The sequence below is a fragment of the Ranitomeya variabilis genome, chromosome 7, assembly GCF_051348905.1.
Source record: "Ranitomeya variabilis isolate aRanVar5 chromosome 7, aRanVar5.hap1, whole genome shotgun sequence".
Taxonomy (NCBI): domain Eukaryota; kingdom Metazoa; phylum Chordata; class Amphibia; order Anura; family Dendrobatidae; genus Ranitomeya; species Ranitomeya variabilis.
Genome location: NC_135238.1, coordinates 16,080,256 through 16,095,026, shown reverse-complemented (window position 1 = coordinate 16,095,026; position 14,771 = coordinate 16,080,256). Strand labels below are relative to the sequence as shown.

General features: G+C 48.7%; 1 protein-coding gene across 1 annotated transcript in view; it reads left to right on the top strand.

The window, feature by feature from the left end:
- The first annotated feature begins 2,303 nt into the window (after positions 1-2,303).
- RHBDL1 (rhomboid like 1) overlaps positions 2,304-14,771 on the top strand; it is a 56,188-nt gene continuing 43,720 nt past the window's right edge. The window contains exon 1 of the mRNA XM_077274242.1: positions 2,304-2,773. Coding sequence (XP_077130357.1) covers positions 2,735-2,773 — 39 coding nt within the window. The 5' untranslated portion in view covers positions 2,304-2,734. The remainder of the gene's footprint in view (positions 2,774-14,771) is intronic.

Below are 14,771 nucleotides of genomic sequence, written 5' to 3'. Positions count from 1 at the left end.
TCGTACCTGGAACCAAGGCCTCATCACACCCATCCACAAGAGTGGGGACAGGTATGACCCAGCCAACTACAGAGGCATATGTGTCAGCAGCAACCTGGGAAAACTGTTCAACAGTACCTGAACAAGAGGATCCTCACCAAGCACAACGTCCTCAGCAAGAGCTAAGCAGGGATCATGCCGAACCACTGACCACATCTATACTCTGCACAGATTCATTCAGAGACACGTCTACAATACAAAGAATGAGAAGATATACGCCTGCTTTGTGGACTTTAAAAAGGCCTTTGATTCAGTGTGGCACCCGGGCTTATTCCTGAAACTGCTGGAGAGCGAAATAGGAGGAAAGACCTACGATGTCATCAAAAGCTCCTACACCGAGAACCGCTGCAGCATGAGTGTGAACGGCTTAGTTCCAGCAGAGCCGCGGGGTCAGACAAGGCTGCAGCCTAAGTCCAACGCTCTTCAACATTTACATCAAGGAGCTGGCTACCGCCCTGGAATCCTCCTCAGCACCAGGTCTCACCTTCCACGACGCACGGGTGAAATTCCTGCTGTATGCAGATGACCTGCTGCTGCTGTCACCAACCGAGAAAGGCCTCCAGGACAACCTGAAAATCCTAGAGAAATTTAGCTCCACCTGGGCTCTACTGGTCAACCTAAAGAAAACCAACACCATGGTGGTTCCAGAGGAGAAAGAGAAGATCAGACCAGCACCCATCATTTGTCCTCAACAACTGCGACCTCACAGGAATGGACAAATATACCTACCTGGGCCTAGAGATTCACCGGTCAGGGAGCTTCAAACAAGCCATAGAGACCCTGAAAGACAAGGCCTGCAAAACCTTCTATGCCATCCAAAGGAAACTCTACCATCTGAAGCCACCAGTGAGGGTCTGGCTAAAAATCTTCGACTCCATCATCGCCCCAATCCTCCTGTATGGCAGCACATTACAACAGCTGTCATGTAGCACTACATCACCCAGCAGAGATGCCACGTCTCCACAATATGATTAGAGGGGATCGGTCATCAGATCAGCATTGTCCACGTTTGGTTCTTATTTTATACCCGTTGCTATAATTTTTTTTTTTTTTACATCCGCACACGGTTCCACAGATCTGGGCCTTTTATTAAGTGCTAATTGTTATGGTATAGAAGATACTTATGCAGAACAGCCTCGAGCCACGCCTACATGGAATCCTGTGAGCCAGCTGAGGGGTCCCTACAACACCAGAGCATAAGCCCCTTCACTACTGTTCCTCTGGGCCGCACATGTACGTCGGGGATAGGGGCATGTGGGGTGCATCTGGCGCAGAGTCCTACATTGTCCCGTTGCGGCGCGGATCATGATCGCTCAGAAGCGATGGGTGGGATGTAGTCAGATGCGATAGGTGGGTTGTGATAGCTTGGATGCCATCTATCAGACGCGATGGGTGGGATGTAATCGCAGTGATGCAATGACTCGGGTGTGATCACTCTGATGTGATAGCTCAGATGCGATCTGTCGGATGCGATACCATTCTCATGATGTGATCGCTTACATGCAATCGGTCGTATGCGCTGGGTGGGATGTGATCGCTAGGATGCCATGGGTGGAATGTGATCGATCAGATGCGATTGGTGGGATGTGATCGCTAGGATGCCATGGGTGGGATGTGATTGGTTTGTTGGATGAGATCGTTCGAATGTGGTTGGTCAGAGGTGACCGGTCGGATGTGATGGATGGCATGTGATTGCTCGGGTGCAATTGGTCAGATACGATGGGTGAGATGTGGTCGGTTGGATACAATGTGTGAGATGTGATTGCACGGATGGGTCAGATACGATGGGTGAGATGTGGTCGCTCGGATGTGGTCGGTTGGATACAATGTGTGAGATGTGATTGCACGGATGGGTCGGATACAATGTGTGAGATGTGATTGCACGGATGGGTCGGATACGATGGGTGAGATGTGGTCGCTCGGATGTGGTCGGTTGGATACAATGTGTGAGATGTGATTGCACGGATGGGTTGGATGCGATGGGCTAGATGTGATCACTCGGATGCGATGTGATGGATCTGATTTGATCAGTCACTTGGACCCTCAGCACCAGATGGAAGTTACATAACAGCAGCATGTGAGCAGGATACATTGTTGCCCTGTGATGCAGGACACTGATGGCTCTGGGGGTCTCAGGTGATGAAGGGGCTGTATCTTCCCCCTCCCTCCAGGCTTGGCCCCCCATTTCCCTGCCTGTGATTGGCTGCTGGCTGCCACACACCCCCACTCTGTCTCATTGGCATTCGCAGGCGGTGCCCCGGCCTGTGTGTGTGATGGGAGGGGGAAGTGACAGCTCGCAGCCGTGTGTGGACGCGTGCATTGGGTGGGCATCACCTGGATCTCCGGTGGCCTCAGTGTCTGCAGCTTCCCCGCCTGTTCCCCTGCCTCCATCCTGCCAGTAGCACCAGCTGCTGCTCCCCAGTATAACCAGTGCCTGCATCCTCCATAACCCCCGCATTCTGCAGCTCTGCACATCACCCGGCCTCACCTGGCATCTCCACTGCACTGGGCAGGAGGGGGAGCTGTCAGTCATCGCTCCATCCTCTCCTGTCCTCCCTCCTTCCTGCCTGCATTCTCTCTTCTCCCGGATCTCCCCACTCTCTCCCTGTAGCCCAGGAGTGGGGGGCTGCTCTGCAGGTAGAGATCACCCTCCACCACAGTGCAGCGCCCCCCACAACAGCCCCTCTGCGGGTATATGGACAGGAGCTCCCTGCTGCGCCTCATCCAGGGGCAGGTAAGATGTGGGGGAGGGGAAAGGAGCAAAGGGCTAAGGGGCAAGAAGCATGAGACACAGGAGGAGAGTGACAGCATCTACTGAGTGCATGAGAGAGACAGGAGGAGAGTGACAGCATCTACTGAGTGTATGAGAGACAGGAGGAGAGTGACAGCATCTACTGAGTGCATGAGAGAGACAGGAGGAGAGTGACAGCATCTACTGAGTGTATGAGAGACAGGAGGAGAGTGACAGCATCTACTGAGTGTATGAGAGGGACAGGAGGAGAGTGACAGCATCTACTGAGTGTATGAGAGACAGGAGGAGAGTGACAGCATCTACTGAGTGTAAGAGAGAGACAGGAAGAGAGTGACAGTATCTACTGTGTTTGAGAGACAGGAGGAGAGTGACAGTATCTACTGAGTGTATGAGAGAGACAGGAGGAGAGAGTGACAGCATCCACTGAGTATGAGAGAGACAGGAGGAGATTGACAGCATCTACTGAGTATGAGACAGGAGGAGAGTGACAGCATCTACTGAGTGTGAGACAGGAGGAGAGTGACAGCATCTACTGAGTGTGAGACAGGAGGAGAGTGACAGCATCTACTGAGTATGAGACAGGAGGAGAGTGACAGCATCTACTGAGTATGAGACAGGAGGAGAGTGACAGCATCTACTGAGTGTGTGAGAGTGACAGCACCTACTGAGTGTATGAGAGACAGGAGGAGAGTGACAGAATCTACTGAGTGTATGAGAGAGACAGGAGGAGAGTGACAGAATCTACTGAGTGTATTAGAGAGACAGGAGGAGAGTGACAGCATCCACTGAGTGTATAAGAGAGACAGGAGGAGAGTGACAGTATCTACTGAGTGTATGAGAGAGACAGGAGGAGAGAGTGACAGCATCCACTGAGTATGAGAGAGACAGGAGGAGATTGACAGCATCTACTGAGTATGAGACAGGAGGAGAGTGACAGCATCTACTGAGTGTGAGACAGGAGGAGAGTGACAGCATCTACTGAGTATGAGACAGGAGGAGAGTGACAGCATCTACTGAGTATGAGACAGGAGGAGAGTGACAGCATCTACTGAGTGTGTGAGAGTGACAGCACCTACTGAGTGTATGAGAGACAGGAGGAGAGTGACAGAATCTACTGAGTGTATGAGAGAGACAGGAGGAGAGTGACAGAATCTACTGAGTGTATTAGAGAGACAGGAGGAGAGTGACAGCATCCACTGAGTGTATAAGAGAGACAGGAGGAGAGTGACAGCATCTACTGAGTGTATGAGAGACACAGGAGGAGAGTAACAGCATCTACAGAGTGTATGAGAGAGACAGGAGGAGAGTGACAGCATGTACTGAGTGTATGAAAGAGACAGGAGGAGAGTGACAGCATCTACTGAGTGTATGAGAGACAGGAGGAGAGTGACAGCATCTACTGAGTGTATGAGACAGGAGAAGAGTGACAGCATCTATTGAGTATGAGAGAGACAGGAGGAGAGTGACAGAATCTACTGAGTGTATGAGAGACAGGAGGAGAGTGACAGTATCTACTGAATGTATGAGAGAGAAAGGAGGAGAGTGCCAGCGTGTACTGAGTGTATGAGAGAGAAAGGAGGAGAGTGACAGCATCTACTGAGCATGAGAGAGACAGGAGGAGAGTGACAGCATGTACTGAGTGTATGAGAGAGACAGGAGGAGAGTGACAGCATCTACTGAGTGTATGAGAGAGACAGGAGGAGAGTGACAGCATATACGGAGTATGAGAGAAACAGGAAGAGAGTGACAGCATCTACTGAGTATGAGAGAGACAGGAGGAGAGTGACAGCATCCACTGAGTATGAGAGAGACAGGAAGAGAGTGACAGCATCTACTGAGTATGAGAGACAGGACCAGAGTGACAGCATCTACTGAGTGTATGAGAGACAGGAGGAGAGTGACAGCATCTACTAAGTGTATGAGAGCCAGGAGGAGAGTGACAGTATCTACTGAGTGTATGAGAGAGACTGGAGGAGAGTGACAGCATCTACTGAGTGTATGAGAGAGACAGGAGGAGAGTGACAGCATATACGTAGTATGAGAGAGACAGGAAGAGAGCGACAGCATCTACTGAGTATGAGAGAGACAGGAGGAGAGTGACAGCATCCACTGAGTATGAGAGAGACAGGAAGAAAGTGACAGCATCTACTGAGTATGAGAGACAGGACCAGAGTGACAGCATCTACTGAGTGTATGAGAGACAGGAGGAGAGTGACAGCATGTACTGAGTGTATGAGAGACAGGAGGAGAGTGACAGCATCTACTGAGTGTATGAGAGCCAGGAGGAGAGTGACAGTATCTACTGAGTGTATGAGAGAGACTGGAGGAGAGTGACAGCATCTACTGAGTGTATGAGAGAGACAGAAGGAGAGTGACAGCATCTACTGAGTGTATGAGACAGGAGGAGAGTGACAATATCTACTGAGTGTATGAGAGACAGGAGGAGAGTGACAGCATCTAATGAGTGTATGAGAGAGACAGGAGGAGAGTGACAGCATCTACTGAGTGTATGAGAGAGGAGGAGAGTGACAGCATCTAATGAGTGTATGAGAGAGACAGGAGGAGAGTGACAGCATCTACTGAGTGTATGAGAGAGACAGGAGGAGAGTGACAGTATCTACTGAGTGTATGAGACAGGAGGAGAGTGACAATATCTACTGAGTGTATGAGAGAGACAGGAGGAGAGTGACAGCATCTAATGAGTGTCTGAGAGACAGGAGGAGAGTGACAGTATCTACTGAGTGTATGAGAGAGACAGGAAGAGAGTGACAGTATCTACTGTGTTTATGAGAGACAGGAGGAGAGTGACAGTATCTACTGAGTGTATGAGAGAGACAGGAGGAGAGAGTGACAGCATCCACTGAGTATGAGAGAGACAGGAGGATATTGACAGCATCTACTGAGTATGAGACAGGAGGAGAGTGACAGCATCTACTGAGTATGAGACAGGAGGAGAGTGACAGCATCTACTGAGTATGAGACAGGAGGAGAATGACAGCATCTATTGAGTATGAGAGAGACAGGAGGAGAGTGACAGCATCTACTGAGTGTGTGAGAGTGACAGCACCTACTGAGTGTATGAGAGACAGGAGGAGAGTGACAGTATCTACTGAGTGTATGAGAGAGACAGGAGGAGAGTGACAGCATCTACTGAGTGTATTAGAGAGACAGGAGGAGAGTGACAGCATCCACTGAGTGTATAAGAGAGACAGGAGGAGAGTGACAGCATCTACTGAGTGTATGAGAGAGACAGGAGGAGAGTGACAGCATCTACAGAGTGTATGAGAGAGACAGGAGGAGAGTGACAGCATGTACTGAGTGTATGAAAGAGACAGGAGGAGAGTGACAGCATCTACTGAGTGTATGAGAGACAGGAGGAGAGTGACAGCATCTACTGAGTGTATGAGACAGGAGAAGAGTGACAGCATCTATTGAGTATGAGAGAGACAGGAGGAGAGTGACAGAATCTACTGAGTGTATGAGAGACAGGAGGAGAGTGACAGTATCTACTGAATGTATGAGAGAGAAAGGAGGAGAGTGCCAGCGTGTACTGAGTGTATGAGAGAGAAAGGAGGAGAGTGACAGCATCTACTGAGCATGAGAGAGACAGGAGGAGAGTGACAGCATGTACTGAGTGTATAAGAGTGACAGCATTACTGAGTATGAGAGAGACAGGAGGAGAGTGACAGCATCTACTGAGTGTATGAGAGACAGGATGATAGTGACAGCATATACGGAGTATGAGAGAGACAGGAGGAGAGTGACAGAATCTACTGAGTGTATGAGAGACAGGAGGAGAGTGACAGTATCTACTGAGTGTATGAGAGAGACAGGAAGAGAGTGACAGTATCTACTGAGTGAGAGACAGGAGGAGAGTGACAGCATCTACTGAGTGTATGAGAGAGACAGGAGGAGAGTGACAGCATCTACTGAGTATATGAGAGACAGGAGGAGATTGACAGCATCTACTGAGTGTATGAGAGACAGGAGGAGAGTGACAGTATCTACTGAGTGTATGAGAGAGACAGGAGGAGAGTGACAGCATCTACTGAGTGTATGAGGGAGACAGGAGGAGAGTGACAGCATGTACTGAGTATAAGAGAGACAGGAGGAGAATGACAGTATCTACTGAGTGTATGAGAGACAGGAGGAGAGTGACAGCATCTACTGAGTGTATGAGAGAGACAGGAGGAGAGTGACAGCATCTACTGAGTGTATGAGAGACAGGAGGAGAGTGACAGCATCTACTGAGTGTATGAGAGACAGGAGGAGAGTGACAGCATCTACTGAGTGTATGAGAGAGACAGGAGGAGAGTGACAGCATCTACTGAGTGTATGAGAGACAGGAGGAGAGTGACAGTATCTACTGAGTGTATGAGAGAGACAGGAGGAGAGTGACAGCATCTACTGAGTGTATGAGAGAGACAGGAGGAGATTGACAGCATCTACTGAGTGTATGAGACAGGAGGAGAGTGACAGTATCTACTGAGTGTATGAGAGACAGGAGGAGAGTGACAGTATCTACTGAGTGAAAAAAGAGAGACAGGAGGAGAGTGAAAGCATCTACTGAGTGTATGAGAGACAGGAGGAGAGAGACAGTATCTACTGAGTGTATGAGAGAGACAGGAGAGTGACAGCATCTACTGAGTGAGAGACAGGAGGAGAGTGACAGTATCTACTGAGTGTATGAGAGAGACAGGAGGAGAGTGACAGCATCTACTGAGTGTATGAGAGACAGGAGGAGAGTGACAGTATCTACTGAGTGAAAAAAGAGAGACAGGAGGAGAGTGACAGCATTTACTGAGTATGAGAGAGACAGGAGGAGAGTGACAGCATCCACTGAGTGTATGAGAGACAGGAGGAGAGTGACAGCATCTACTGAGTATGAGAGAGAGGAGGAGAGTGACAGCATCTACTGAATTTGAGAGAGAGAGGAGGAGAGTGATAGCATGTACTGAGTTTGAGAGACAGGAGGAGAGTGACAGCATGTACTGAGTGTATGACAGACAGGAGGAGAGTGACAGCATCTACTGAATATGAGAGACAGGAGGAGAGTGACAGCATCCACTGAGTGTATGAGAGAGACAAGAGGAGAGTGACAGCATCTATTGAGTATGACAGAGACAGGGGGAGAGTGACAGCATCTACTGAGTGTATGAGAGAGACAGGAGGAGAGTGACAGCATGTACTAAGTATGAGAGAGACAGGAGGAGAGTGACAGCATCCACTGAGTGTATGAGAGACAGGAGGAGAGTGACAGCATCTACTGAGTATGAGAGAGAGGAGGAGAGTGACAGCATCCACTGAGTGTATGAGAGATAGGAGAGTGACAGCATCTACTGAATTTGAGAGAGAGGAGGAGAGTGATAGCATGTACTGAGTTTGAGAGACAGGAGAGTGACAGCATGTACTGAGTGTATGAGAGACAGGAGGAGAGTGACAGCATCTACTGAGTGTATGAGACAGGAGGAGAGTGACAGTATCTACTGAGTGTATGAGAGACAGGAGGAGAGTGACAGTATCTACTGAGTGAAAAAAGAGAGACAGGAGGAGAGTGACAGCATTTACTGAGTATGAGAGAGACAGGAGGAGAGTGACAGCATCCACTGAGTGTATGAGAGACAGGAGGAGAGTGACAGCATCTACTGAGTATGAGAGAGAGGAGGAGAGTGACAGCATCTACTGAATTTGAGAGAGAGAGGAGGAGAGTGATAGCATGTACTGAGTTTGAGAGACAGGAGGAGAGTGACAGCATGTACTGAGTGTATGACAGACAGGAGGAGAGTGACAGCATCTACTGAATATGAGAGACAGGAGGAGAGTGACAGCATCCACTGAGTGTATGAGAGAGACAAGAGGAGAGTGACAGCATCCACTGAGTGTATAAGAGAGACAGGAGGAGAGTGACAGCATCCACTGAGTGTATAAGAGAGACAGGAGGAGAGTGACAGCATCTACTGAGTGCATGAGAGAGACAGGAGGAGAGTGACAGCATCTACTGAGTGTATGAGAGACAGGAGGAGAGTGACAGCATCTACTGAGTGCATGAGAGAGACAGGAGGAGAGTGACAGCATCTACTGAGTGTATGAGAGACAGGAGGAGAGTGACAGCATCTACTGAGTGTATGAGAGGGACAGGAGGAGAGTGACAGCATCTACTGAGTGTATGAGAGACAGGAGGAGAGTGACAGCATCTACTGAGTGTAAGAGAGAGACAGGAAGAGAGTGACAGTATCTACTGTGTTTGAGAGACAGGAGGAGAGTGACAGTATCTACTGAGTGTATGAGAGAGACAGGAGGAGAGAGTGACAGCATCCACTGAGTATGAGAGAGACAGGAGGAGATTGACAGCATCTACTGAGTATGAGACAGGAGGAGAGTGACAGCATCTACTGAGTGTGAGACAGGAGGAGAGTGACAGCATCTACTGAGTGTGAGACAGGAGGAGAGTGACAGCATCTACTGAGTATGAGACAGGAGGAGAGTGACAGCATCTACTGAGTATGAGACAGGAGGAGAGTGACAGCATCTACTGAGTGTGTGAGAGTGACAGCACCTACTGAGTGTATGAGAGACAGGAGGAGAGTGACAGAATCTACTGAGTGTATGAGAGAGACAGGAGGAGAGTGACAGAATCTACTGAGTGTATTAGAGAGACAGGAGGAGAGTGACAGCATCCACTGAGTGTATAAGAGAGACAGGAGGAGAGTGACAGTATCTACTGAGTGTATGAGAGAGACAGGAGGAGAGAGTGACAGCATCCACTGAGTATGAGAGAGACAGGAGGAGATTGACAGCATCTACTGAGTATGAGACAGGAGGAGAGTGACAGCATCTACTGAGTGTGAGACAGGAGGAGAGTGACAGCATCTACTGAGTATGAGACAGGAGGAGAGTGACAGCATCTACTGAGTATGAGACAGGAGGAGAGTGACAGCATCTACTGAGTGTGTGAGAGTGACAGCACCTACTGAGTGTATGAGAGACAGGAGGAGAGTGACAGAATCTACTGAGTGTATGAGAGAGACAGGAGGAGAGTGACAGAATCTACTGAGTGTATTAGAGAGACAGGAGGAGAGTGACAGCATCCACTGAGTGTATAAGAGAGACAGGAGGAGAGTGACAGCATCTACTGAGTGTATGAGAGACACAGGAGGAGAGTAACAGCATCTACAGAGTGTATGAGAGAGACAGGAGGAGAGTGACAGCATGTACTGAGTGTATGAAAGAGACAGGAGGAGAGTGACAGCATCTACTGAGTGTATGAGAGACAGGAGGAGAGTGACAGCATCTACTGAGTGTATGAGACAGGAGAAGAGTGACAGCATCTATTGAGTATGAGAGAGACAGGAGGAGAGTGACAGAATCTACTGAGTGTATGAGAGACAGGAGGAGAGTGACAGTATCTACTGAATGTATGAGAGAGAAAGGAGGAGAGTGCTAGCGTGTACTGAGTGTATGAGAGAGAAAGAAGGAGAGTGACAGCATCTACTGAGCATGAGAGAGACAGGAGGAGAGTGACAGCATGTACTGAGTGTATGAGAGAGACAGGAGGAGAGTGACAGCATCTACTGAGTGTATGAGAGAGACAGGAGGAGAGTGACAGCATATACGGAGTATGAGAGAAACAGGAAGAGAGTGACAGCATCTACTGAGTATGAGAGAGACAGGAGGAGAGTGACAGCATCCACTGAGTATGAGAGAGACAGGAAGAGAGTGACAGCATCTACTGAGTATGAGAGACAGGACCAGAGTGACAGCATCTACTGAGTGTATGAGAGACAGGAGGAGAGTGACAGCATCTACTAAGTGTATGAGAGCCAGGAGGAGAGTGACAGTATCTACTGAGTGTATGAGAGAGACTGGAGGAGAGTGACAGCATCTACTGAGTGTATGAGAGAGACAGGAGGAGAGTGACAGCATATACGTAGTATGAGAGAGACAGGAAGAGAGCGACAGCATCTACTGAGTATGAGAGAGACAGGAGGAGAGTGACAGCATCCACTGAGTATGAGAGACAGGACCAGAGTGACAGCATCTACTGAGTGTATGAGAGACAGGAGGAGAGTGACAGTATCTACTGAGTGTATGAGAGAGACAGTAAGAGAGTGACAGCATTTACTGAGTATGAGAGACAGGACCAGAGTGACAGCATCTACTGAGTGTATGAGAGACAGGAGGAGAGTGACAGTATCTACTGAGTGAAAAAAGAGAGACAGGAGGAGAGTGACAGCATTTACTGAGTATGAGAGAGACAGGAGGAGAGTGACAGCATCCACTGAGTGTATGAGAGACAGGAGGAGAGTGACAGCATCTACTGAGTATGAGAGAGAGGAGGAGAGTGACAGCATCTACTGAATTTGAGAGAGAGAGGAGGAGAGTGATAGCATGTACTGAGTTTGAGAGACAGGAGGAGAGTGACAGCATGTACTGAGTGTATGACAGACAGGAGGAGAGTGACAGCATCTACTGAATATGAGAGACAGGAGGAGAGTGACAGCATCCACTGAGTGTATGAGAGAGACAAGAGGAGAGTGACAGCATCCACTGAGTGTATAAGAGAGACAGGAGGAGAGTGACAGCATCCACTGAGTGTATAAGAGAGACAGGAGGAGAGTGACAGCATCTACTGAGTGCATGAGAGAGACAGGAGGAGAGTGACAGCATCTACTGAGTGTATGAGAGACAGGAGGAGAGTGACAGCATCTACTGAGTGCATGAGAGAGACAGGAGGAGAGTGACAGCATCTACTGAGTGTATGAGAGACAGGAGGAGAGTGACAGCATCTACTGAGTGTATGAGAGGGACAGGAGGAGAGTGACAGCATCTACTGAGTGTATGAGAGACAGGAGGAGAGTGACAGCATCTACTGAGTGTAAGAGAGAGACAGGAAGAGAGTGACAGTATCTACTGTGTTTGAGAGACAGGAGGAGAGTGACAGTATCTACTGAGTGTATGAGAGAGACAGGAGGAGAGAGTGACAGCATCCACTGAGTATGAGAGAGACAGGAGGAGATTGACAGCATCTACTGAGTATGAGACAGGAGGAGAGTGACAGCATCTACTGAGTGTGAGACAGGAGGAGAGTGACAGCATCTACTGAGTGTGAGACAGGAGGAGAGTGACAGCATCTACTGAGTATGAGACAGGAGGAGAGTGACAGCATCTACTGAGTATGAGACAGGAGGAGAGTGACAGCATCTACTGAGTGTGTGAGAGTGACAGCACCTACTGAGTGTATGAGAGACAGGAGGAGAGTGACAGAATCTACTGAGTGTATGAGAGAGACAGGAGGAGAGTGACAGAATCTACTGAGTGTATTAGAGAGACAGGAGGAGAGTGACAGCATCCACTGAGTGTATAAGAGAGACAGGAGGAGAGTGACAGTATCTACTGAGTGTATGAGAGAGACAGGAGGAGAGAGTGACAGCATCCACTGAGTATGAGAGAGACAGGAGGAGATTGACAGCATCTACTGAGTATGAGACAGGAGGAGAGTGACAGCATCTACTGAGTGTGAGACAGGAGGAGAGTGACAGCATCTACTGAGTATGAGACAGGAGGAGAGTGACAGCATCTACTGAGTATGAGACAGGAGGAGAGTGACAGCATCTACTGAGTGTGTGAGAGTGACAGCACCTACTGAGTGTATGAGAGACAGGAGGAGAGTGACAGAATCTACTGAGTGTATGAGAGAGACAGGAGGAGAGTGACAGAATCTACTGAGTGTATTAGAGAGACAGGAGGAGAGTGACAGCATCCACTGAGTGTATAAGAGAGACAGGAGGAGAGTGACAGCATCTACTGAGTGTATGAGAGACACAGGAGGAGAGTAACAGCATCTACAGAGTGTATGAGAGAGACAGGAGGAGAGTGACAGCATGTACTGAGTGTATGAAAGAGACAGGAGGAGAGTGACAGCATCTACTGAGTGTATGAGAGACAGGAGGAGAGTGACAGCATCTACTGAGTGTATGAGACAGGAGAAGAGTGACAGCATCTATTGAGTATGAGAGAGACAGGAGGAGAGTGACAGAATCTACTGAGTGTATGAGAGACAGGAGGAGAGTGACAGTATCTACTGAATGTATGAGAGAGAAAGGAGGAGAGTGCCAGCGTGTACTGAGTGTATGAGAGAGAAAGAAGGAGAGTGACAGCATCTACTGAGCATGAGAGAGACAGGAGGAGAGTGACAGCATGTACTGAGTGTATGAGAGAGACAGGAGGAGAGTGACAGCATCTACTGAGTGTATGAGAGAGACAGGAGGAGAGTGACAGCATATACGGAGTATGAGAGAAACAGGAAGAGAGTGACAGCATCTACTGAGTATGAGAGAGACAGGAGGAGAGTGACAGCATCCACTGAGTATGAGAGAGACAGGAAGAGAGTGACAGCATCTACTGAGTATGAGAGACAGGACCAGAGTGACAGCATCTACTGAGTGTATGAGAGACAGGAGGAGAGTGACAGCATCTACTAAGTGTATGAGAGCCAGGAGGAGAGTGACAGTATCTACTGAGTGTATGAGAGAGACTGGAGGAGAGTGACAGCATCTACTGAGTGTATGAGAGAGACAGGAGGAGAGTGACAGCATATACGTAGTATGAGAGAGACAGGAAGAGAGCGACAGCATCTACTGAGTATGAGAGAGACAGGAGGAGAGTGACAGCATCCACTGAGTATGAGAGAGACAGGAAGAAAGTGACAGCATCTACTGAGTATGAGAGACAGGACCAGAGTGACAGCATCTACTGAGTGTATGAGAGACAGGAGGAGAGTGACAGCATGTACTGAGTGTATGAGAGACAGGAGGAGAGTGACAGCATCTACTGAGTGTATGAGAGCCAGGAGGAGAGTGACAGTATCTACTGAGTGTATGAGAGAGACTGGAGGAGAGTGACAGCATCTACTGAGTGTATGAGAGAGACAGAAGGAGAGTGACAGCATCTACTGAGTGTATGAGACAGGAGGAGAGTGACAATATCTACTGAGTGTATGAGAGACAGGAGGAGAGTGACAGCATCTAATGAGTGTATGAGAGAGACAGGAGGAGAGTGACAGCATCTACTGAGTGTATGAGAGAGGAGGAGAGTGACAGCATCTAATGAGTGTATGAGAGAGACAGGAGGAGAGTGACAGCATCTACTGAGTGTATGAGAGAGACAGGAGGAGAGTGACAGTATCTACTGAGTGTATGAGACAGGAGGAGAGTGACAATATCTACTGAGTGTATGAGAGAGACAGGAGGAGAGTGACAGCATCTAATGAGTGTCTGAGAGACAGGAGGAGAGTGACAGTATCTACTGAGTGTATGAGAGAGACAGGAAGAGAGTGACAGTATCTACTGTGTTTATGAGAGACAGGAGGAGAGTGACAGTATCTACTGAGTGTATGAGAGAGACAGGAGGAGAGAGTGACAGCATCCACTGAGTATGAGAGAGACAGGAGGAGATTGACAGCATCTACTGAGTATGAGACAGGAGGAGAGTGACAGCATCTACTGAGTATGAGACAGGAGGAGAGTGACAGCATCTACTGAGTATGAGACAGGAGGAGAATGACAGCATCTATTGAGTATGAGAGAGACAGGAGGAGAGTGACAGCATCTACTGAGTGTGTGAGAGTGACAGCACCTACTGAGTGTATGAGAGACAGGAGGAGAGTGACAGTATCTACTGAGTGTATGAGAGAGACAGGAGGAGAGTGACAGCATCTACTGAGTGTATTAGAGAGACAGGAGGAGAGTGACAGCATCCACTGAGTGTATAAGAGAGACAGGAGGAGAGTGACAGCATCTACTGAGTGTATGAGAGAGACAGGAGGAGAGTGACAGCATCTACAGAGTGTATGAGAGAGACAGGAGGAGAGTGACAGCATGTACTGAGTGTATGAAAGAGACAGGAGGAGAGTGACATCATCTACTGAGTGTATGAGAGACAGGAGGAGAGTGACAGCATCTACTGAGTGTATGAGACAGGA